This window comes from Asterias rubens, chromosome 2, assembly GCF_902459465.1.
Source record: "Asterias rubens chromosome 2, eAstRub1.3, whole genome shotgun sequence".
NCBI classification, from domain to species: Eukaryota; Metazoa; Echinodermata; class Asteroidea; order Forcipulatida; family Asteriidae; genus Asterias; species Asterias rubens.
Window position 1 is genome coordinate 7,921,468 of NC_047063.1, and position 22,985 is coordinate 7,944,452.

Below are 22,985 nucleotides of genomic sequence, written 5' to 3' on the forward strand. Positions count from 1 at the left end.
AAGTGATGATGTCATCATGATGCGCACATGTCCTATACCACCCAGGGTATACTATAGAGCATAGAGCATACACGCCGAAGCAAGCGGTGACTTGTGGTGCAGTGACTGTGTATTGGGGAAATCCCACAAGGCAAGCCGTCGTGTGTGTGTACAAACCGTGTACATTGTACATCACACGCCTACACAGCACGTGGTATATAAGCTAGGACATCGACCATGATGTCACTTTTCAACAAGACACCTACCGGTTGCCAGCTATTGCGGACTAAAAAAGGTCTTTATAAACACTACGCGACTAACAAGTGGGTCGTATGCTTTCTGACAAGTTAAGTGGGCCTAGCTGGAGTTTTAATACAATTCGCCAAGGTATAGCGGTACAGTTCGACTTTGCAACATCGCCACGCCAGAGTGACAAGACTTAACACGCGTGAGCCATCGGCTTATGATATTATAGTTTGCCTTTCGGTTTTTTTTGTTTAGTGTAAAGCAAACATTTGTGTCCGCGATACTTATATTGACCGAAACTGCAGGTTCTTTCCTGCCGATCGATTGTAGACAGAAGGGACATTTTTTGTTCCTGAGAGAGAGAGAGTCTGGAGATGGCTTCTTTTGACAGCTCGAGGAAACAATGGTGGTTGAGTTTCTTCATTATCAGTTCTTGTATCTACATGAGTGTGGGATTCACAATTGAGGGATGGCCTTCGCTAACCGGTGAGTCTTTTACAACTGAATGTTGTTGTTTTTATGAGTGGGATCATAAAGATAATTTTTCTTTCGGCTCTCGAAAAAAAAAAGGTTTCTAAAAATATTGACGTTTACTTTAGCTCATAAATGTATTTCGATGTGCTAACAAACTTTGTGTATTTGACTTATTTTTATTTAATGCCCTTTGGTTGTTTGCTGTGCAGCTGCGGTGACATTTGTCGGCTTGAATGAAACAACTTGTTTGCGGGAATGTGACACTAGGGTTTCAACTTTTGGCTTGGAAGGTCCTTGTACAGCCATGGAAACTGCCTAATTTAATAATCAATCGAAATGATACTTTTGAAGTATTCCTTAAGTTATGAAAATCAATCACTGTTTCCCTTGAAGAGATTTCGTGTTTTGAGTAAACGGCTCAAGCCGGGTACAATTGATTGGAGGAAATAGGTGAGGAAGAACCTGTCATTCATTAGTTATGTGCAATTCCATTTTTCTTTCTCTCTATTTCTGTAAATGATACTCAATTTTTAGTTTGAAGTAAAAAGGTTGCATTTTTTGACATGAAACTGGAATTAAAATTGCTCCATGATTTAACCATAGAGCACTCTGTGATTCAACAAACTTTGCGTAATGGTGGGTGAAGTATTGTGTGGCTCAACGATCGTTTAATTGGTAGTCTGTATAGTTTTAAACTCTGAATGTAAATCAACGAGGATATCGTATGGTGGGGTTGTTTGGTTGGATATGTCCGTGGGTCGTTGCGGCGCTTTGGTCGGCGGTCACACCACATCGCCCGGAAGGAAGCCTACGTTTCCTCAGTGAATGTGCTATGATGAAGCTCCCTATTGCAGATTTTTAGGATTAGGGTTGCGTGTTGTTATTTACCATGAATGTGATTGATACGGATCTTTAATACTTTTGTTCTGGATATCATGAACTTTCTACTATTTTGAGTTCATGTGAACCATTCAAGCGCAAGGAAATAAGCAGTTGGGCTTTTCAATTCCCCGTTATCTGCAACTCGAAATCACAAAATCAATATTATTCCGCTTTTTATAACTGAATGCAAACATCGCTGCTCTTAACATGTTCACTCAGTCATACATGCATCGATTTGAAGAGAAAAAGGCAGTTCCCTTACACGACTAGACGACAATAAAACACAAAGGATTAGACTGGTGGACGGACTACCGCTGGTGTAGAAGTACAAAGTTTTGCACGTAATCCTTTTGGGTGATCAATTCAATGATATATGAATAGAATACATACAATTCCCCGGGTATGAATATTAAAATGCATTCATCGCAACTTTTGGGGAACTTTTTCACCTTTTTTTGTATAACTATAGTACTGGAGTCATTGATATGCATCACTCCCCTATATAACCCTGCATTAAAACATACTGAACCCATTGGTTTATGCATAGAGCAAACCTTGCTCTATGGTTTATGTACGAGGTTGACATGGCGTACCACCATCAGTGGGACACAGCATATGAGACGGTGGGTGACTTTTAGAGAACAAAAATTGTGTTTTGGTCCCGTTGTCAACATGAAGCAAAGTTCATGGGCCTACGATGGCTATGTGTGCGGGGATCATGAGAGAGATTCGAACCGTAACCACTTGGACTAATTGCTCACAACAACATGCACGTATAACCACCTCAGGAACTTGCCGGATCCCATCTTCACAAATAACACACATACCAATCAATAACTTTAATAATCAAAATGAATCGATGAGTCTTATAGTCACAATGAATAAAGTCATTAGTTTGAATGGAGCGAGAGTCGGGTCAATTTATCGAATGTCTTCGTGCGTCGGTTACAGACAGCAATCATGTTAGTTGAGAGTGGACGGCCTTCAGAGAACATTGGAATGGGTTTTACAACAGTGTTCTAGTACCATAGTAGCTTAAAGGAACTCATTAACAACTTGCTATGGAACAACACTTGTTGGTGTCACCCATCGGTATCAACTAGTTAGCAGAACTTTTTAAGAAGCACCCATTAACACTTTGCCTGACAAGACAAGAGTAATATGCGGGCATTACCAGTCATTCTAGTTTCCGGAGTTTATTGGATTGGTAAGTCAAGCTTCCTCGCGTTCATTTACAGCCAAACCGCTGATATATTAGTAAAACGGCATTGCTGGTGGTTTGTGAGGACCTCGTTAGACCAGCTTAGACCATACAAAACTAAACTGCTCCCAAGCCATATATCGCTATATCAAACAGTACATTCGTTTCATGATCTTTTATAACGACCATCGCGACCAAAATTATAACAAAACGTAGCAAATCGTTGGCGGAAATATGTTGTGACAATCATTAATAACCATTGCAAATGCCTAATCTAGGGGGAAATCAGCTAAGAAAATTTCATAGATCTTCACCGTCGCTTTTATAAAGCATGGGTTCATTTCGTTGTTCTAAAACGATCGTCGTTTAAATGCATTAACACACTTAACAGCGTGGGAATGACGGAATGTTGCGCAATAATAAGAACTATAAGTGTGCAAAGGGTATCTTGGGGCACAATTTGAAGTAATAGCATATACCTGGATGGAGATCATGGGTGACATAAACAACTGTAACTTTGTAAAAGTCCAGTTTAACTGCTTAGCTGTAAAAGGGGGCAGGGGCAGAACGCAATGCATTTATCCTTGTGTCTTAAGGGATGTTTAGTAATTTTTAACGGTTCTCTTGAGAGTAGTGTATGCTGTACAACTTTATCAAGGGGGACCCATATGCAAGCGAGCGATTACTAACTCAAACCACTTGGTGGGCATCAATCCACTTATATTTATTATAAAATGCAATTATTTCATGTGATTCACGGGCTCTTAAAGGCGGTGGACACTATTGGTAATTGTCAAGGACTAGCCTTCACAGTTGGTGTATCTCAACATACACATAAAATAACAAACCTGTGAAAATTTGAGCTCAATCGGTCATCGAACTTGCGAGATAATAATGCAAGAAAAAACACCCTTGTCTCACGAAGTTGTGTGCGTTTAGATGGTTGATTTCGAGACCTCAAATTCTAAACTTGAGGTCTCGAAATCAAATTCGTGGAAAATTACTTCTTTCTCGAAAACTATGTCACCTCAGAGGGAGCCATTTCTAACAATGTTTTATACCATCAACCTCTCCCCATTAATCGTAATCAAGAAAGGTTTTATGATAATAATTATTTTGAGTATTTACCAAGAGTGTCCACTGCCTTTAAGATCTTCCCATGAGGATATTGGGGCAGGGAAACCTAATTTCTGCTCATTTGTAAACCGTGGCAAGTTTGAACTTAGCAAAAAGTAGTAACATCGCTTATTTATCACTTGAATCACTCGCCCTCTCTAAAGTAATTTTGCAGGAGATGGTGTTTTTAACATGGAATTACACTCACTTTAATCCATTTTATTTGAAGATATAATTATTAATAAGAGCCAGTTAAGTTTCAATGGCGAGTCGCCAGACACCTTTACAAGTCGAGAATTGATCATAAGAAGGTATTACAGGAAAAAAGGTATTGAGCAAAATACCAGGTCATATACAAATTGCCAACTAAGTTTTGTTGGTTATTATCTTCGAGAAGTTTGGAAGATGTTTCAAGATGGCAGGAAACATCCTAGCAATATGAAACATTTTCTGGCTGACGTAATTGGTAATGACTAAACAATTCTTGCGTATTTAAGAAAGCACTACAGCTGTTGATAATGTTAACCATACATGTTAAGAAACAATTCCCTTCTACGGAGTGTGGTTTTAGAGAGAGGGATTCAAAAACATTTCAATCTGAGAAACAGTTCTGCATGAGACGTTTCTCATATTATTGAGTATTTCAACTATGGATTATTATCATCCATATCAGATTTGGTCCAGTGGTTCAGCAGTTATTAGACTGTAGGACTTGCATTTACAAGTTGTTGGTTCGAATCCCCCAAGCTAACCACTGATTTCACAATGGCTAGCATACATTATTTATTATTATTAGTTACTGATTTACAATTGTCTTGATTTGTGCAACTCATAACCATAGATGTAAAACCAATGTTTGTATGAGAGAGATTGGATGCTGCTAGCTTGGCGTTTATATCCCCATGTGTGAGTCTGTCGAGTTCCCTTGACGGGAAGATCATCTCTGCAAGTCATAAGCTTGGATTATAATCAGATTAAAGGCATGTTACGTTATCCCTTGCTCAAAATGGCGGATTAAACCACCAATCGCTTTTTGATGTAAAGCTTGTCCAGTTGTGAAATATTTACCAAGTTGTCGCTCCCTGGGGGTGATCTTTAATATACCAGACGGTGTGGAATTCTAGTTTCACTTTTATTTCTGAATTATAAACTTTGATACATCTTGCTGGCGAACATTTCAAAGGTCGTTGATCTCCACTGAATCAGACTTTCTGCAGTACACCCATGTACATATCATCTTGGAATAGTTAGTAATGGTATACACGTCGCATTACTCTTGCTTGACTTGGGTTTCTGGATTTGCACTGATCTTGAAGGAAGGATTTGAGTACGGATTACTGGTGTTGGTTGTCTTAATTGTAAAGAGTAATCCCTTAATAGTATTAGCCGACTTTATACCGACGGCCGATGGTTCTTATTTAACGGACTGCAAAATCACTTGTTTCCATTTATCCTACTTGACTAGTGTCTCTCTTGTTTTTCCTGTATGGTCGCAAACAAATCTGAACAATAAGGTCAGCTGATATCCAATTCGATTCGTCTGGGAATTCTCGTTAATTCTTGGATTTCATCCAGACAAATAGAACATGGTACGCAATTACCGTTAATTGTCTGGGAACCAACTGTTATTGAAACGCTCTCATTGGGGAGGACTTTTACCAACAGAAACACATCCAATCACCATTTCAGGCCTGTGTGCTTCGTTTTTTGAAAGGGAAAGGGCACCAAGGCATTTTCTCCTTGGTAAAGGGCACCCTATGAGGAAACTTGAAATGTCTACTGGAGCAGTTCAAGGGCATCAATACAATGAAGGCAATCGCCTCCGTTGCCTCCGTGAAGTAGGCCTGTTATTTTAACATTTAGACACACGGACACGTTACCATCACTCTGTTTCTCAGGAATATAAATTGACGAAGGAATGATACAAGAAATAATGTGTACTTATTTTAGGAACTGAGGCCACCCATTTTTAGAACACAGTGAATCCCGCAAACAGATCACGTTTTCACCTAACTGTGGCTAATAATAATAATAATAGCGACAAACCACATATACCACGTAACGCGGAAGTCAGTCTTCGGTGGTTGGTTTTGCAACCGGCTACATACACTTTGTCGACTTATGACTTACTCCGCCATTAAGGTTCCATATTAAGTGCGACGTGGTTTGCCTTTTGACCAATCAGTGTCCTTTTATAATCAGGCCGTTATATAACATCAGTCCCTTTAACATCGGATATGCGATTTAAATTTAAATTAGTAATTAATAAGTAAGAACACCACTTGTACTATTAAATATTAGTAGCAGTAACAGCATTAATGTATTTAATAGTAAAAAAGGAAAATACAGCAAGTTGATTGAGTTACCTCCACAGAATGCTACCTTGAAAATCCTTCACCGGAATAGACAATGAACTAGTATTAAAGTATTTAGTAAATAGTACTTTATAAGTAAATCAACGGGTAATCGTCTCGTTCGTCAACAAACAAAAGATAAGATAAGTAAACAGTATTATTTACCGAGTTTTGAAAGCAACTCACGCATACATGACTATTTCATGTAAACTCTTATCTTCCAACTACTGGTATATGATTATAATAGAGCACAATGAAACAATTATATAATGGCATCCCCTGCTGTATGCAGATACAATTCAACTTTTCTGTTTGTTTCTTGATTATTTGGGAAAGCACATATTACTCGTAATCTTTTCATGTTTATCCCGTCAGCAATCATACATGGCGCCAGCTACTCTTAAAAAAGGTCTACATGCTGCGTTACAGCGACCAGTTTAGTGCGTACTGAACGTGGCAAAGTTTCTCATTCTCACAGTCGATCGTCGTCATAGCAAGATAACTGGGACTGGCAAAAAAACTCTTTGTAGCGTTGTTATAAGTGGATAGCAAAACAACAACAAAAACGAAAAAAGAAATGAGATATTTGCAACTTCAGAATGTACGCTTTATAAGCAGAAACTCTTTTTAAAGTGTTCTTTATAGAGTGTAAAAAAATATAGACTGTGCACCTCGTTATAACAAGATGCAGTATTGGTCAACCTCTATAGTTGTAAGAGGTAAAAGCAACGAAATACAAAAGCAGAAATGAGATTCGGGACTACAGAATGTACTCTTTATAGGCAGAACCTCTATAAAAGGTGTTCTTTATAACGAGGGTTGACTGTACATCAACGCAACAAAAAATGCTGATTTTAATATAGATGTCATTGTTGTAAAATTAATAGTAACTCTGTTATCGCGCGGTAGAGGCTGCATCAATCAACTGCAACGGTGCAGTAACTCGTGACGTTATGCCACAGCTTCCATTTTTACATTCGGTTTCACACATCCCACAATGAAAGTGTAAAATTGGGTCGTAGGCTGTTCTGGTCATGGGTCTAGCTGCTTATAAAAGGTGTATTGTGAAGTCTCTTTTCAAGTCACTTTAAGGCTTTTTTCATTTGTGCACGATTACTAACATTACATAAAAAGGTGTACTGTGCAGTGTCAGTTTCTCTTCAAGCTACTTTCAATATCTTCTCATGATGTGCACGGTGACTAATGCCAGTGATGAAGGGTTAGACAAATCAACGAGTAAAAGCTTATCCTTGCTCTGCGCTTGCACGAAATAGCCTATAACCAGCTGCATTGTCCCATCTCTTTCTGTTCGTTTCTTATTCTCATTTATTCAAATTTTTTGTTTTATTTGTAGTTGACCTCACAACCGAGGACCCCCTTGGGCCTTGCCAGTCGAGGACCTGATACCCAGGGTTTGGGTCCGGGAATGATAAACAAAATGCACAAGCCTGTTAAATATTGTCAATCTAAATAATTTAGTCGAGGTGTGTTAGAAAAAGAAAGCTTTTTCAAATATGAGTTCGGGCCAGTCTTTATTGAACCCCTGATAGCTTCAGTGTATACAGTTGTTGGTTGATTGTTCGCATCTGCAAACATTGCTGATGGCTTTCCTATGTCCACATTATGCATGCTTTAGGAAGGGGAAAAATGTCAACCACGTTCTTATGCATGACTTATTTGTATGCTTCCAAGGACCACTGTCTAATTAGTAATAGGAACACTTCATTTGGTAGTCCATGATTTGTTTGTCTTACAAAACTCGCATACCATTCGTGCAATCACAGTTTGTTATGTATTTTCCACTACTGTAATACCTTGATGTACTTGGACAACTGGCATAAAGTGGTACCAGAGATCCCCACTTTCAACTCTTAAACCAATTTAACGAATTAAACCAGCCTGAAGTATTCTAACATCTTTGCAACTCCACGGTGTACAAACCTTCCGACCCCTCACGCGCCGATGGGGAGGCCGTGCTGAGCGCCGTTTTCCCCGGGCATCGCGGCTTGTGCAACCTGCTTGCCTCCCTCCACGGGAGTATTTGCAAATTGACTTTAGGCTTAACCCCGACGCATAACAATCAACATTCCGGATGGCCCCTAGTAGTGTGTATATACGTTATATCAATCTCACATAAACTCGTTATAGCGTTGGAATTTTATAGAGTACTTGTTGGCAACTGGTTTACATTGATCGAGGGAGCCGCAACTAGATAATCCCAGTGTACTGCTAAAATCATATAAAACACAGACAAATTGTTCCTCAATTATCAGCATGCAAAAACATGCATAAAGTCTCACACAAAGTGTATGGCTGAGGGCAGGAATGGAATTTCATCTCTGAGAGGGCAGAGCCGTTTTCATTTTGCAAAGGGCACTTCCATTGGCAAATTTTGAATGGCTAAAGGAGCACCTGAGCAGGACAAACCGTATAAAAGGGCACCAGGGGCAATAAGGAAAGACCAGGGGCAAGTGGGGCAATGGTATCTGTGGCCTGCCTCCGTGTGTAATTCAAGGGCTGTGAGGGCATCCTGTATTCTTATTTGGGCCGTGAGGGTTAACCTGTATTCTTATTTGGGCTGTCAGTGATATCCCGTATTCTTATAGGGGCTGTTGGGGGTATCCTGCATTCTTATTTTGGCTGTCAGGGGAATCCTGTATTCTTATTTGGGCTCTGAGGGTTCTGTATTATTGGCTCTGCTGGTTTTGGAATTGGGTGATGGAACTGGTATACCGGTCACTTTGATGGGTTCATCGGACCCTTCATGATTAGATCATAAAGGAATTTCCCTTCCTCAATGATAAGGCAGGAAGGCTTCCGCATTGTTAAAGACTGCTTAGGAAGGCTTCTTATTAAGAACTCAAATCATGGAGCTTAATAAGAAGATGACAGATTGGAACTTCAAAACTGTCAATTAGTGCAGAAGCGACAGGACCAGGGTACTATACCTATGGATGCAGATGAATAACTTTAATATTGTTTTAATTATGTCTACGCCAGTAATTATAGATGTATTTTAGCATGCGCTGGGCCTCAACGGAAGAAGCTCCTTGTCTCACATTTGACCATGGAGGTAGGCGAAAGACCTGCAAGATTTCTAAGTTGTATTAAAGGTATACAGGATTGACAGGGCTTTATAAGGCATAGACATAAAAACAAAACTGTGAAAAATTGGGCTAAACCCATTGTGTGAGTCAGGAGATAGTGGTGAAAAACATGCACACCTTTTTTCAGCATGTGACACATTGTCCTTATACTCACTAGTAGTTATAGCAACCGAAATCAGCTGTTGCGTTTGGTTGGGTTTTCAGAAACAGTTATTTCAATGACTCCATTTCAGAGGGAAATGTCTTACAGAAAAATTGTTCTAGTATGAACTTCATAGGCTAATCAGATAAGCTGGCAGACTCAAATGAAGCACTGATATTATCCTTACTAATCCTGCATAATACCTTTAAGGAAGTAAAATGTATCTTGGCTTGTATTCAATGACCTCATCGTAGTCTGAGAATGTGTCTGTAATCCTTCAGCAAGGACGAAGAGCAGACGTTACATTACATCATAAATGGTATAAGATAAGATACCATAAGACTAGAGCAGTTTCCAATATTACTCTCTTCCGCTTCTCTAACATTAACAATCTTTAGAATCTGTATACCACGGTGCTACCACTTAAAGGGAGGATAGTAGTAATTATTACATTATTAATTACTTTTTATGAAGTGGTAATTAATGAACATAAGTATGGTAGCTGTTCATGATATAAATTTTTGAGCATTTTCAGGCATGAACCTTTTTTTTGTCATCTGAAAGCACACGATTATATGTAATTGAGCCAAGTTTCCACAGATTTGTCATTTTATGCATATGTTGGAGTACAAGTGAGGATGAGGACACTGGTCTTTGACCAATAAAAATACGAAAAGTATACCCTGCATTTAAAGATATGATCTTTACCTAAAATTGTGATGCAGAAACAACCATGCTGTCCATTAGGTTGGGCCTAGAGTACCCTTTCAAAAACCACACATATTTTAGAAAAACGGCATACCGGTCATAACTTAATCCTGCTTTCACTCTTCTTGAAAGGGTTCTAAGATCTACTTTCATTCTAAATTGGTACACTTAAGGACGTACTTTAAAAAGGTTTCAGGATAATCTAAGAGGTATACTTGAAGACATGACGAGTGACTAGTAGGTACGGTACCAAGGCGTTATCTTATAGTTGACGAGTTCAAGTCGTCTGGTCGCGATAGTTTTATCGCATACACAGATTGTATGCAAAGAACTTCAGGGAATTTGAGAGAAATGTATCAAGCATCCCATTACAGCCATGATAAACTCATACCAAAAGTACATTAACATTACCCGAATGTAAATCATGAAACATGAATGATAAGTTGGCGAGTTGGGTAAATAAATTCCCAGCTCGTGTTTCAATGTTTGCTTATTTAGAAAGGCAACGTTTAATGTTCACAGTCTAGTGTGAGCTAGTGAAGCTTCGTGTGTGAAGGCATTCAAGTTGTGCGAATGTTCAGGGTAGACAGGGAACACAGAGGTGACGATTTCGGAGGACGAAGATTTAATTATGATCATCAAGAAATTTATAAGATGGATAAAAGACACTTATCTCTACACTACTGCAATACATTAAGTAATTTTGGGTTGAATAAACTTAGAATAATTGACAAGATGGGACCTGAACCAGGGACCTCCGGATTAACATACCGGCGCTCTACCAACTGAGCTATCCAGCTCTAATGTTGGCGGTCTCTCTATCTTTGGTTGGGTGCCAGCTTCAAGTAAGTCAAAGAAAAAAGTAATGCATCACATACGGAGGAAGTGAGCCCAGACCACTCAGTGAGTTTTCGAAACACCTGCGAGATATTGTATAGACCTTTTTATCCCCAGTAAAAACCATATAAAACCTTTGACAACGAGCCAAAATGTGTCAGGAATTGACTTTACAAATATACAAGGTACGAAAAAAATGTTTGGGTTTGCGGTGACAGAAGTGATTGATTTCTGAATCAATTCATGATTTAGATTTTCGAGTATAGTTGAACAAAACCAAATTCAGGTTGAAGAACACGAAACATAGAAGCTATCTCAGCGAATGTTACGATTGCTTGATTTGCAGATAGGGTATAGCTTGCCTTTTTTTACATTTTAGGGAATGCCTATCTGTATGATTTGGTGTTAGTGACATGTCTGTGGTCTAGTTTGGCGACCATAGTTTGCACTCTAAACTTGTCTTGTTCAACACCAGGGCACAGGCAGTGTCAGAGATAAGGTGACGTTGAGGTTAACTAAATCGTGTTTCTGAAAGGAGATATATTTTGTTTGCGCGGCATTATTGTTGCGATCACGTCTCTCCAGCTATAGCTTTCTTGGATACACTTTTGTTGTTAAATCCAACACGTATATCGGTTCCTTCAAAGTCTTTTTTTTCTCTTCACAAATCCTAAACTCAAATATATCAAACAAGTGCTTATCATTCCTGGGGTTGACACGGTGGAAAATCATATCTACAAATAAATCATTTGATAAGTTGATTTTGAAACTCCTGTTCAAATAAATACATGCAACGGCCGAATCAAGTCATGATTTACGTGCGGTAATCCATTTTTGCCCTTGGTTGCTAAACTTCACCACACTTTCTGAGTAATTTGTAGACATCTAAAAGTCGTGGATTTATAAGGCAAGGTCACGCACTCTCCAACGGTGTAAACGATATGGCGGTACTGTGGGTTAGCAATAACCCAACAAACCGTGTATGGGTTTTCAGTGTCAACCACTAAGTTCTGCAATCTCTTTGATAGTCCTGACTTGAGCTTTTTCACAAAAATCAACCAGTTGGAATTTTCCCTGAAAGGGTTTCAAGCGGGTTGTATTTATTTAACTATTTGTTCAACCCTGTGCGTTTCGTAGTTCGCCATGCCCTCGTCTGTCTGTCTTGTCGCCAGTGAATGCTTTTGTATGGCAAACTGTTATACACCCAAAATGCATGGTGGGATTTATCAACCGAATGCAGTCTAGTTATAACACCTTGGAAAACGGTTTGTCTGGGTTTTGGAAATCCAAAAGAAATCTCAGACAATATCTCAAACTCCATTAATAGGATAGCTCACTACACCTTAGACTTTCATAGGCATTATAGGTTAAATATTGCTTATACTTATAAGTTATAGTAACGAATAAAATGGTGAAGTCCATAATTTTCGTCTCGAAGACACGAACATTATTTTGGCACATACAAAGAATTTTTAGTAGGCCTTTTTTACGCGCAACTAAAGTAGTTTCCGTCTCGGGTGACGAATTTATGTTTAGCATGATACAACTTATTTACAAGTACTGGTATATATACTCGACTCTCCTGAAAACATCGCTCTGTGGTTTCACTTTTTTTGTCCAAAACTTGACGAAGAAGCTAAAACTTCTACTGGTAAATTATATTGCATACCTCTGCATTCACAGTGAGTAGGGATTCATGTCATTACCATAAAGCTTGATCTACAATAGGTATCAAACCCTTTAATACAATTAAATTAGTGTGGTTTATCATAGAGACATTGACCTGGATCGAGACAAGGTCATAGGTCCTCCACCACTCAAATCCAGGTCAGCATTATAAAGCAATTGTTTTTAAAAGTGTGTGAACTTACTACCAGACGTAGTCTAACATAAATAAAGCATGTACATTTATTTGCCCTTGCTAGTTGAACGTGCTTGACTTTCAACTAGGTCTAGCCTTGTCAGTTTGATATTGTGGGTGAGCGACACCAATTACATCAATATTGTTGTTGAGTGAGTTGTATTTTGGTCTGACTCCTTGTTCTAAAGAAAAGGAGGAGTAGGTATTATGGTTCGGTGGAAAGAGATCATCAGAATAGACTGTTTCAAAATAGACCTAATAAAAATTTGAATACTATTGATCTGAACTGAAATTTCAGATATCATTCATTATTTCCATTACACATAATCCCAAATATTGATACGATAACATGCAACATGATGTTGTCTTTCCTACTTAACAAAGTTTCAAGTGTTTTAGTCTTGCATAACAATAGAAGGTATCACTGCAGGTGAATATAAATTATGCATTTACTTACTATTTTTGTGGATCGTCGATACCACGTTCACTGAGCATGACATGTTGAACCACCTCTACGGGGAAATTACAAAATAAAAACTATCGATCAGTAAGATAATAGAAACAGTCCTGAATATTTTTTTTAAAGGGTCCAATTAATTTTATTTGACTCTTCTGTGATATACACAAATACAGAGTAGACTAGAAGAAGAATTCACTATCCTACAACAACATAGAGCAAGTTCGAGCAAGGAGCTGCAATTAAAGTTGACTATTGTCGACCATTGGTTGATTTTGCCTGGTACCTATGTTGTATTGAATGCATAGGTCACCATGGAACATTAGTGGTCGACAAATGGACGCTGCTCGAACTTGCCCTTTTAGATATAGTACCCTAGTATTAGGAGTAGTAATAGTAGTTGTAGTACAGTAACTGTACTATAAAATGTGAATGCAGTCACGCTACCAACGAGTGTATTACAGGTGGTTAAGTTATCTACAGTACGTTCATCACGCAAGTTTCACATTATTCGAACTAGCTCTAGACCAAGCATGACGTCAAATTAATTCCCAAAACTTAAAAGATAAAACAGAACAGGTGGATTTGGGGCTAAATTAATTTTAAAAATTCATAAACAAGCTCATAATTATGTTATGATTGGATAATTTTACCAGGTTGACATGACAAGCAAAGGCCGTGATGTCTCAGAACATCTGCTGATATAATGCTTGAATAGTTTTCACAGGAAATAATATGTCAGAGGGTTTATTGTATATAGTTTTACCAATCTCACGGCAGTCCTATTTTTGTATTATATACTCATCTTTATTTATCACTTAGATAATTGTATGCAACAGTTATGAAGTTTAGGATATGCTAACTGACTAATTAGATATAATTATTATGGATTCATCTTCGAATGGGCGGTATGGACATTGTCGTCAGGAAGGTGAACAAAGAATTTTACATTCTTAAAAGCTTAGGTATTCCAGGCAAGGTAAAACATGCTTTACTTGGTCTTTGTTCTACTCCCATCATTTCTATAGTCTCCGAAAGTATGCAAACCGCTAACGGTCAAAATATCAGGTATCGGTCGGTAACTGGACAGACAGCTGAATATTTGACCGACCATGGGGGCCATGATGCACAAATATTGCCCTGGGTACATCATACCATAATCCTCAACCATTACACAGCAGGACACCAATTTTGTTTCTGAATGAAGCTAGTGGATTGAGCCGTAAACATTGGTAGTTTATAGTGCGGGTCAACAGAAGGGCACTGGCTTTATGCTCAGCGATACTGTAGTAGCACTGGTAGGCGTACTGTCTTGAATCAAGATAAGGTACAGCTGGTAATGCTACCTATACAAAATGGCAGTTGTATATACTACTGGTATGTTAATCCTAGTTAACTTATAACGAAAGCTGACTCTCCTGTTTTATGATCAACGTTACTGCAGTAGACATGATAGGCATACTGTCTTTGAATCAAGATAAGGTACGACATGGTTATGCGACCCAAAAAATGGCCGTTGTAGTGGTATATGACAATCCTAGTCGACTTATAAAGAAGTCAAAACTGTGAACAAAAAGCCAAACTTTCTTCCGGTTTCTTTTTGTTGAAATATGTTATCCAAGGACGAAAAGAAAATGTGAGAGCTAGTTGTTAGTTTCACAGTATTGTAAGCACGTGTGGGAATGAAAGATTTCACAAAATATGTATGTTGAAATGTTATAAGTAACATACGTGGATGCTTCGATCCATGGAGGATAGATAATAAGACATTCTTATTATAATTATACGAACTTCAATGAACAAATAAAAAAGTACAATGCAAACACTGTTATTATAGGGATTGTATACGGTTGGTTTTTTTAAACCAACTGATTATTTTAATCCTCCATAGTTGCATGCAAATAATAAAACTAACATTTTAAAAAGGTTTGGGTGTTTTGGTTTTTTTTATCGAAAATTCCTATTGGAATACACAAGATGATAAACTGAACTGTCAGTAACACTTCTCGGATTCAAATTTGGGTGTACGAAAGTGAAATTACTTCCCATAACCGCAGTTCTTCGAAGTTAAAAGTTTATTTAGATACAATATTATACAGGCCTGATATATATTATACTCTCCAAATCTGCTGTGCTTATAACCATTCAAGTACGTTTGTATTGCTATTAAGTTTCAGAGTCATCGCCATACGTCTACAGACCCTTCAAGTTAACTTCTAAATCATAGAAGAGACTTATTATAGACTTGGTAAGCATGCTGGGGCTAGCTGTGCATACTAAAGTTGTGCCTTATGAACTCGTTCGTGATCCCTACAGACTTTATCTGGAATATATCATAGAATTTCCGTGTGAAACAATAATGCGCCTTAGATAATGTAAACTAAGTCTTGATTTATGTATCCCTTGCGGCTTGTAAAACAATCGTATCACACACCGCGGTTTCGGAAGTCAAGTTGTCGAGATTGGAAGACTTACAGGGCTAAATTAAAATAGAGGGCGCACTTGAGATAATGTTGTGATTCATCAACTGTTGAGCGGGGTGATCGAGGACTCTAGGGTATTAGTTTTTTACACTGTCTTATATCTTCGTCCACATCTAGGGTTGGATTTTAAAAAGTGTTAACGCTATAGTCTTCACTTGAGTTAGTACGGGTTACTCGTTTTAACTTAAGACTATCCTTAAGTTGTCATTTAACTCATTAAGAGTCCTAGGACTAAAGTTACATTTTTGAAAAATCGACCCAACGACATTGCAATTCATGTGTTAGTACTTTTCAGTTTAGTATACTCTTTTTATAGTACTTTTTATTAATAACACCCAAAGATGCTTACCGACTAATACTATAGTTATAGGCATAATTTGTCTTTCCTCCAATACACCGTGATTGAAGACCATACAGATCGTGTCATGTAGAACAACTTGAACTTTTCTTTGACTCTTCTGATATCATTATAACTATCAACTTAAACGAGTGTTTCAATTCACTTCTATACCTGTAAGGGAACTATAAGGGAAAATTACACTGCTTTAGCGCCCTCTTTCGACACGATCGGATCTATAGGGGGACAGTGACCGTTTGGCTAATTGTTTTCTTCCTAAACTTGAGTAATAACTGCAGTTGCCTTTACTCAACAAAACATTTTAACTAAAACAGGGATTGAAACGTTTCTCAATGACCACCTGTGTATTGATATATCGTGGTAATCGGTTATTGCTAGAGTTTGATTTGATTTTCCACAGTGTTGACTTATAACAGGTGCTGTTGAAAGGCAATTATTGGTAATTACTCAAAATATTAATCGTTAGCATAAAAACTTACTTCGTAACGAGCAATGGCGAGTGTGTTTGCTGGTCTTTTTGATTGAAAGTACTTATTGCTTTTATACTGTTACAACTTTTTGTAGAACTATATGGTGAGGTATCAATGTACAGTAAAACAAAAGAACATAATCTACCTGTAGTTGTAAATACTTAACCGCAAACCAAATAATATTATATATTGTCAGGCCTGCATGCTACGTTTTTAAATGGGGCAAGAGCACCAAGGCATTTTCTCCTTGGTAATAGGTACCGTAATATAATGAAATTGTACCGGAGCATTTCAAGGGCGCAACGGCAATGACCAGTGGGTATGGAGGCAATTTCCTTCGTTGCCCCCGTGCATGCCTGCATTATTACATTTTTTTTCATGATCAAACTAAACGAGTGGTTTTTGACCTCTTGATGTTGGTGTGACAGGACGGCTGAGGTTGGTTGAAGGTGATTCCAAACTCGACGGTGTGGTCCAAGCGCTCATCAACGATGAATGGCGAATGGTGTGTGGTCAGAACTGGACCTTAACCTCTGGCCACGAGATATGCAAACAACTTGGGTATATCGGTGGTGCAGTGAGTGTACGCTCCATCCCGACACCGACCATGCAGCTTGCATCACCGACTGAAGAAACAGCACCCGTGCTTATTGAGATTGTACCGTGCAATACGGAGGACCCTAGTGTCGATGTGGCGGACTGTGAGGATAACGGCTCGTCTGGAGATGACTGGTGCAGTCTCTTCGAGGTTGCTTGGGTCAAGTGCTCTCAACCTGTTCCACTTTTTAAAGAAGATGATGATGAACCGATGTTACCTGAAGGTGACTCTCTCTACACATTGCAAGCTGACTAATCCCGCATGCTGCAATCGTAGATGCTTAACTGTTTTATTTTGCCTGTATAACTAGCCATGTTGTTAATTTCAGTAATTATCTTTGACAAAATCACAAAAATATAAATTACGCAAATTGACTTACGTTTTCTGCAATTAAAAAACTGCTGAATGGGAATATAAGAAAAGAAAGCAAATGCAATGATGCGCCGCAAAAAAATGGTTTACAATTAGCAAAGGTTGTAGCTAGAAAGGTGATCATATCGTGCGAATGTGTGAACTGCTTATCCATGAGTGAAATAAAGTAGTTTATAGATTTAATGCTTTATTGCTTAATATTTTAATTTTGCCAGTAGATATCACTATAAATACAGCTGGTGCATGCATAATGGGTTTTAGAATGTGCTTTTAGAATATGACCCAACCCAATACAATCCTATGCTACTTTTGTACAGACATGCACACCCGTCAGTTTAATCGGTGATGGGCGTGGTCGAGGGGTGAGCTCTTTCCAAAGAGCAACAAATACACTGAGCTCAGTTTCATATTGATGTTTAAGCACAACCTATAGCTAAGCAAATTGCTTAGCAAGCTATATTTCTGCTTCTGTCGTGATAAAGTGACAGCTGCATTGTGATACAAAGCATTCAACTTGATGTTTCCTTTGAGTCAAAATGGAGTCAGTCATTCTGGGAAGTTATTCATAAGTGATACTTTAAAGGGAAAAGGGTACCTGGATGTTATTAATTCAGACATTCCATAATCCTACAAAATGATGTACGGGTTTTACAACAAGCTCTAAGGTACAAGCTTTTATGAGTTGTCATTGATTTGCTGCATGTAAGCCGTTATTGTTTTAATAATAGGTAATTTGGTGAGATACATCTTATCAATACAAACTATAATAAAAGTTAGAACTTGCAAAACTTGCTGAGTTTTCTTTGCAGAATTTAATAAGCGCGTTTTAATGCAAATGCACCATGTGCTATACAGCACTGTTGCATGCGTTTATAAAATGCAAATATTTGACGTAGTAGCTTCATTATGCAAATGATTGACGTCATTTGGAAACACATGCAAAACGCCTAATTATACTATCAGAGTTGGTTGGCCAATGATTGGTTACCACTAACTCGCAACGTGGCAGCGTACATTGTCGGGACAGAAGTATACACTAATAAGTTGGTGAAGAGACTTGTGCGGTCATTATGAAATCAGACTATGACCGGATAGGGGAATGGGGGGATGCTATGGGGTTTGCTCGCCTAGGGACTCATCGGAAGGGACCGCCTTGAATTCAAGACCTTTTTAGGGGATCGTTTGTGTGACTAATCACCTTTGCGTACACGTCAGTTTTATTCTCGTTGTTCACTGGGCTATCTTTAGCAAGCGCTGTCGTGCATCAGCGAAGGTGTTTACAGAGCTCCCCCTACTCTAGCGTGCTGTACAAACTTTTAGTGCTATTAACACACTTAGCATTTTATTTGTATATCTGCTAGTGTAGCGGGGGATCTTAAGAACATCTTTTGCTTGTTTTGCTATAATCCATGTTGACATAACGTCTTGACGTCCAGCTCAACAAGCCACAGATATTATAAACAACTTCAGACATGCTGATTCCGGGATTTTCTAAAATGCCGACGATGAGCGCAGCTGGTCATCATCAGCAGCTCACGCCGCCATCTTGTTTGGAGCGCTCGGAGATGCTCCCGGGAAACAGCGTGGACAAACTGTTACCACTTTTGGTTTACATTTACTGTGCTCGTTTTTCAGCTCTCCACATGAACACTGAGCCGACAGCAGAGGTGCAGCCGGTTGTGAGCGAGATCGGTGGAGGGAGCGTCACCCTCGACTGGACGGAGTGGAATAGTGAGCTCGAGGTTGACGATTTCTTCGTGATCCGTTTCCTCATCAAGTACCGGTTAGCGGATAACGAGGCCGTCGTTGAGTACGCCACATCGGCTGAGCTGCCTAGCTTCATCACCAAACACACCGTGACGGGACTGAAAGATCGGACTAAGTATGAGTTTATCATTGAGGTTGTTCGGCTGGGATCGGCTGGTGAAGAAGAGGTTGGACCGGTCAGCAAACCCTTCCTCGTCAATATGCCTTGTGGAGGTAAGTTTCCAAACATCTTATCAACATCATCTTGTAAAAGAAGAATATTGACCAACCTCAAGATTCCTTGAAACACATTTAAAGTGATGTATGTAGATGTGCATTGGTATCCATTATAGGTTATAAAAGTACGATCACCAGTTTATAGTTGACTAAACATATCAATAGATCACCGGCCGGATTCTTTTCAAAACCAACACTACTCAAAAATATTATCGCAATCCTCTCTTAGATATGTATGTTCTGCACATTGATGGATTAGGCCTTATACCCAACAAGGTCACATTTTTGGTGAATTCATCACATTTGCATGTTCAATTGTTATTATGATTTTCTAACACCGAAACAAGACAATATACAACTTGCAAGATCACTATTCATAAGAAGTTGTGATCAATCTGTCTGTAATTCATTTGTTCCGGTCGAGTTTGCTACTCTAACCCTAGACTTCAAACGGGCCAGGGTTCGATATTTGAGCCCCCCATGAGGGTGATGAAGCATGCACGCTTCTCACAGCAGGGTTTGAAATTTAAACAAGACTGTATTAATAACTCATATGCATCATCATTTGTAAGCTGGACTTGGTCTCTTGGCTTTATAAGTAGAGTGATATATCGAACACAGATAAGGAATCAAGGACATATGTTTTGGGGATGTTTGGAGATGAAGATATGGTACATCTAGACAAAAGGATTAACAGTTACAAAGTATTAAATCTATAAAACACAAGGTTAAGTAGATTCACATTTCAACCCAAGAAGTCCTTTTCAAGATGACTAACAGATAATAAGGATGTCTCCTATTCACAGCCTGCAAGGTTCTGAAATAGTCGACTATAAAAGACAGTCGACATAGAAGGCTATTAGTCTCCAAATGACATAACAAAATCAAATTGAATCAGGGTTTTTCTGTAGAGTCATGATGAAACATTTCAGCGCTGGTCCTTTAACAAAGAAAGTACAATTTGTTTTGCCTGCTATCTCAGGGATGTTGGGTTTGGGAGTAACTGCTGGCCTTCATAACCTTCAGACAATGGCTAGTTTCTGGTTTAATTGAAATGAATTAAAACGAGAATAATAGGCCGTGTCCGAATTGAGGACTTTAAGGACGCTAGGTGGCAGCAGACTACCTAGGTATCCATTCTTCTCGGTGAGGTGCGCATGCTCAGAACTACGTTAACAACGGGAAATTTACATGGTTCCAAAGTCTCTCATTATGCGGCTACGGCTACATTGGAACGCTACGGCTATGACTATAGGACGTCCTTATGTAACACCCTTAGCAGAAGTCGTAGCGGTAGCTGTAGTAATCAAGGTTCAAGGTTTATTTATTTTCCCAAGTATAATAAAATACATTATCACTCAAGAGCGATCAGTTAAAGTAAAGATATATTAAGAACTAGATGAAAACTATGACATTGCAGAGAGGGATCCTTTTTAGAAGCAGAGCTTGCAGGCCTTATGCATTTACATTGAGACTAAGAATAACGATTACAACTCGGTAAAACCAAGACTCGACGAATACATGACTCGGGCTGTCGTGTTGAGGTATATATAACCCCTCATCGTTAACTGTAGACGTCTTATCATTCAACCTATATAATCCACAAAAAAAGATTTTCTAAGACCTCCTCAGGAAATCACATACTTCCTTTTTCAATCCTTCAATTCCAGCTCCATCCCAAGTCGTCAATGCTGTACTCCATCCTAAATACGGCACAGGGACCGCAGTGACGGTGTCCTGGACAGAACCCTCAGATATTCACTGCCCTGCAACCTCCTATGTTGTATCGTATAAACTCAAGACGTTGGGGAAATGTGACGAACTTTTCATGGCACGTCTTGGCAACACGAACCAAGCCAATACCTTGATTACTACAACCACGGAAACCACACTGGAACAACTGCACCCATATTCTACTTATACTGTGTACGTGACGTCACGAAGCGAGCATGGCGAGGGTCCAACTTGGGAAGGAACTGTCGGCACCAACGAGGATGGTAAGAAAATATCAAAACATCATTTTTTGTCTATTCATTTTGTAGGATACACTCAGACTCTTTGAATCAATGTAAGGTACGGCACCAGACGGCACTAGAAATTAATTCAGCTTGAATCCTTTTTCGTCAAAGGACAACATTAATTTGCGTTTTATAAATTGCCATGCTTGCTCTGAATTTGTAGAATCTTCCCTGTATCAAAATTCCGATCGAAGCTTTCTGCCTTCCAAAAATCTGCGTTTTTCATTTTTGTGCAGAATGTGAAAAAATAGTTTAGTAGTTTCAAGGTCCTCGGGGAGCAGGGTGTTATAATCACCTAGTGTCACTTCAGACACTAGACGAGGTAGTTCCCATCCTACAGGCTAGCCTGTCTATACATTTTATCTATTCAGCCGTGGAGGTAGGTCAAATAACGGCTAAGAACACCACAGTATTATTTGTCCTCAACATTTTAATCAGATTTCCTAATCAGATTTTGCTAGCGGATTACAACAATTAACTTTCTGGGATTGCTTAACCCTCTTTAAATCCTCTGGTGTGGGTAAAGTGATTCCTGATAACGAGTAAAGAAACAAAATATTAAAGTGTCAGGATACCCTAGGGTATTGGCTCTGGCTTTGACTTTGTTAAATTAGAAGCCATGACTAAAGCAGAACAAGTTAACAAAAGTAGACATTCACTGCACAAACGTACGTGAATGCCCATTGTTCAGTATCGAAATAGCAAAGTATACATTCACTCTGCAAACATATGTAAATGTTTAATATCGAAATATAAGTAGACGTTCACTATACACATCTGAATGTCCAGTGTCCAACATCGAAATAGCAAAGTATACATTCATTGTACAAACGTATGTGAATGCCTGTCCATTATCAAACCCTTACTCTATGATCAAACTCACTTCATTTAGTCTCAAAATAAGACCCAGCAGCCACTAATGGTAGTGTGTTCAAATCACCCTTTCGGTCATTTGCAGCGAGGCTGCTGACAGTTGACAAATATTGGGCTGCTAGGAAAGTTTACATAAGTCTTAACCCACATGACTTCAGAGCAAAGGAATTAATTCATTTTCTATAATTACTTTCCCCTCCACGATTAATGCGGGATATTTTAAAAGTGTAATACTCTATAACCTTATTTATCAAGAGAAAGTGAATGGGAAACATCAGGAAGTGTGTTTTTATCTAAACATTGAGATTTGGATCACGCGTGATTCGACAGGATGTTTGAAAACGTCCTGATGTATGTATACGTGTAGCACGTGAATGTCCATTATGGAAATTCACTCAACAAACCTACATTTGAATCATGTTCAAAGTCCAAATCGAAATAGCAAAGTAGACATTCACTGTACAAA

At 38.8% G+C, this 22,985-nt stretch overlaps 1 protein-coding gene across 3 annotated transcripts in view; it reads left to right on the forward strand.

Moving 5' to 3' along the window:
• The first annotated feature begins 217 nt into the window (after positions 1–217).
• LOC117306781 (mannan-binding lectin serine protease 2-like) overlaps positions 218–22,985 on the forward strand; it is a 30,334-nt gene continuing 7,566 nt past the window's right edge. The window contains exons 1-4 of one of the 3 annotated variants that reach the window (XM_033791286.1): positions 218–711; positions 17,104–17,496; positions 19,281–19,625; positions 21,299–21,625. In XM_033791286.1, the coding sequence (XP_033647177.1) occupies positions 600–711; positions 17,104–17,496; positions 19,281–19,625; positions 21,299–21,625 (1,177 nt within the window). In that variant the 5' untranslated portion in view covers positions 218–599. Of the gene's footprint in view, positions 712–2,140; positions 2,789–17,103; positions 17,497–19,280; positions 19,626–21,298; positions 21,626–22,985 lie in introns of those variants that run through there. The other 2 variants (XM_033791287.1, XM_033791289.1) reach the window with 2 other exon arrangements.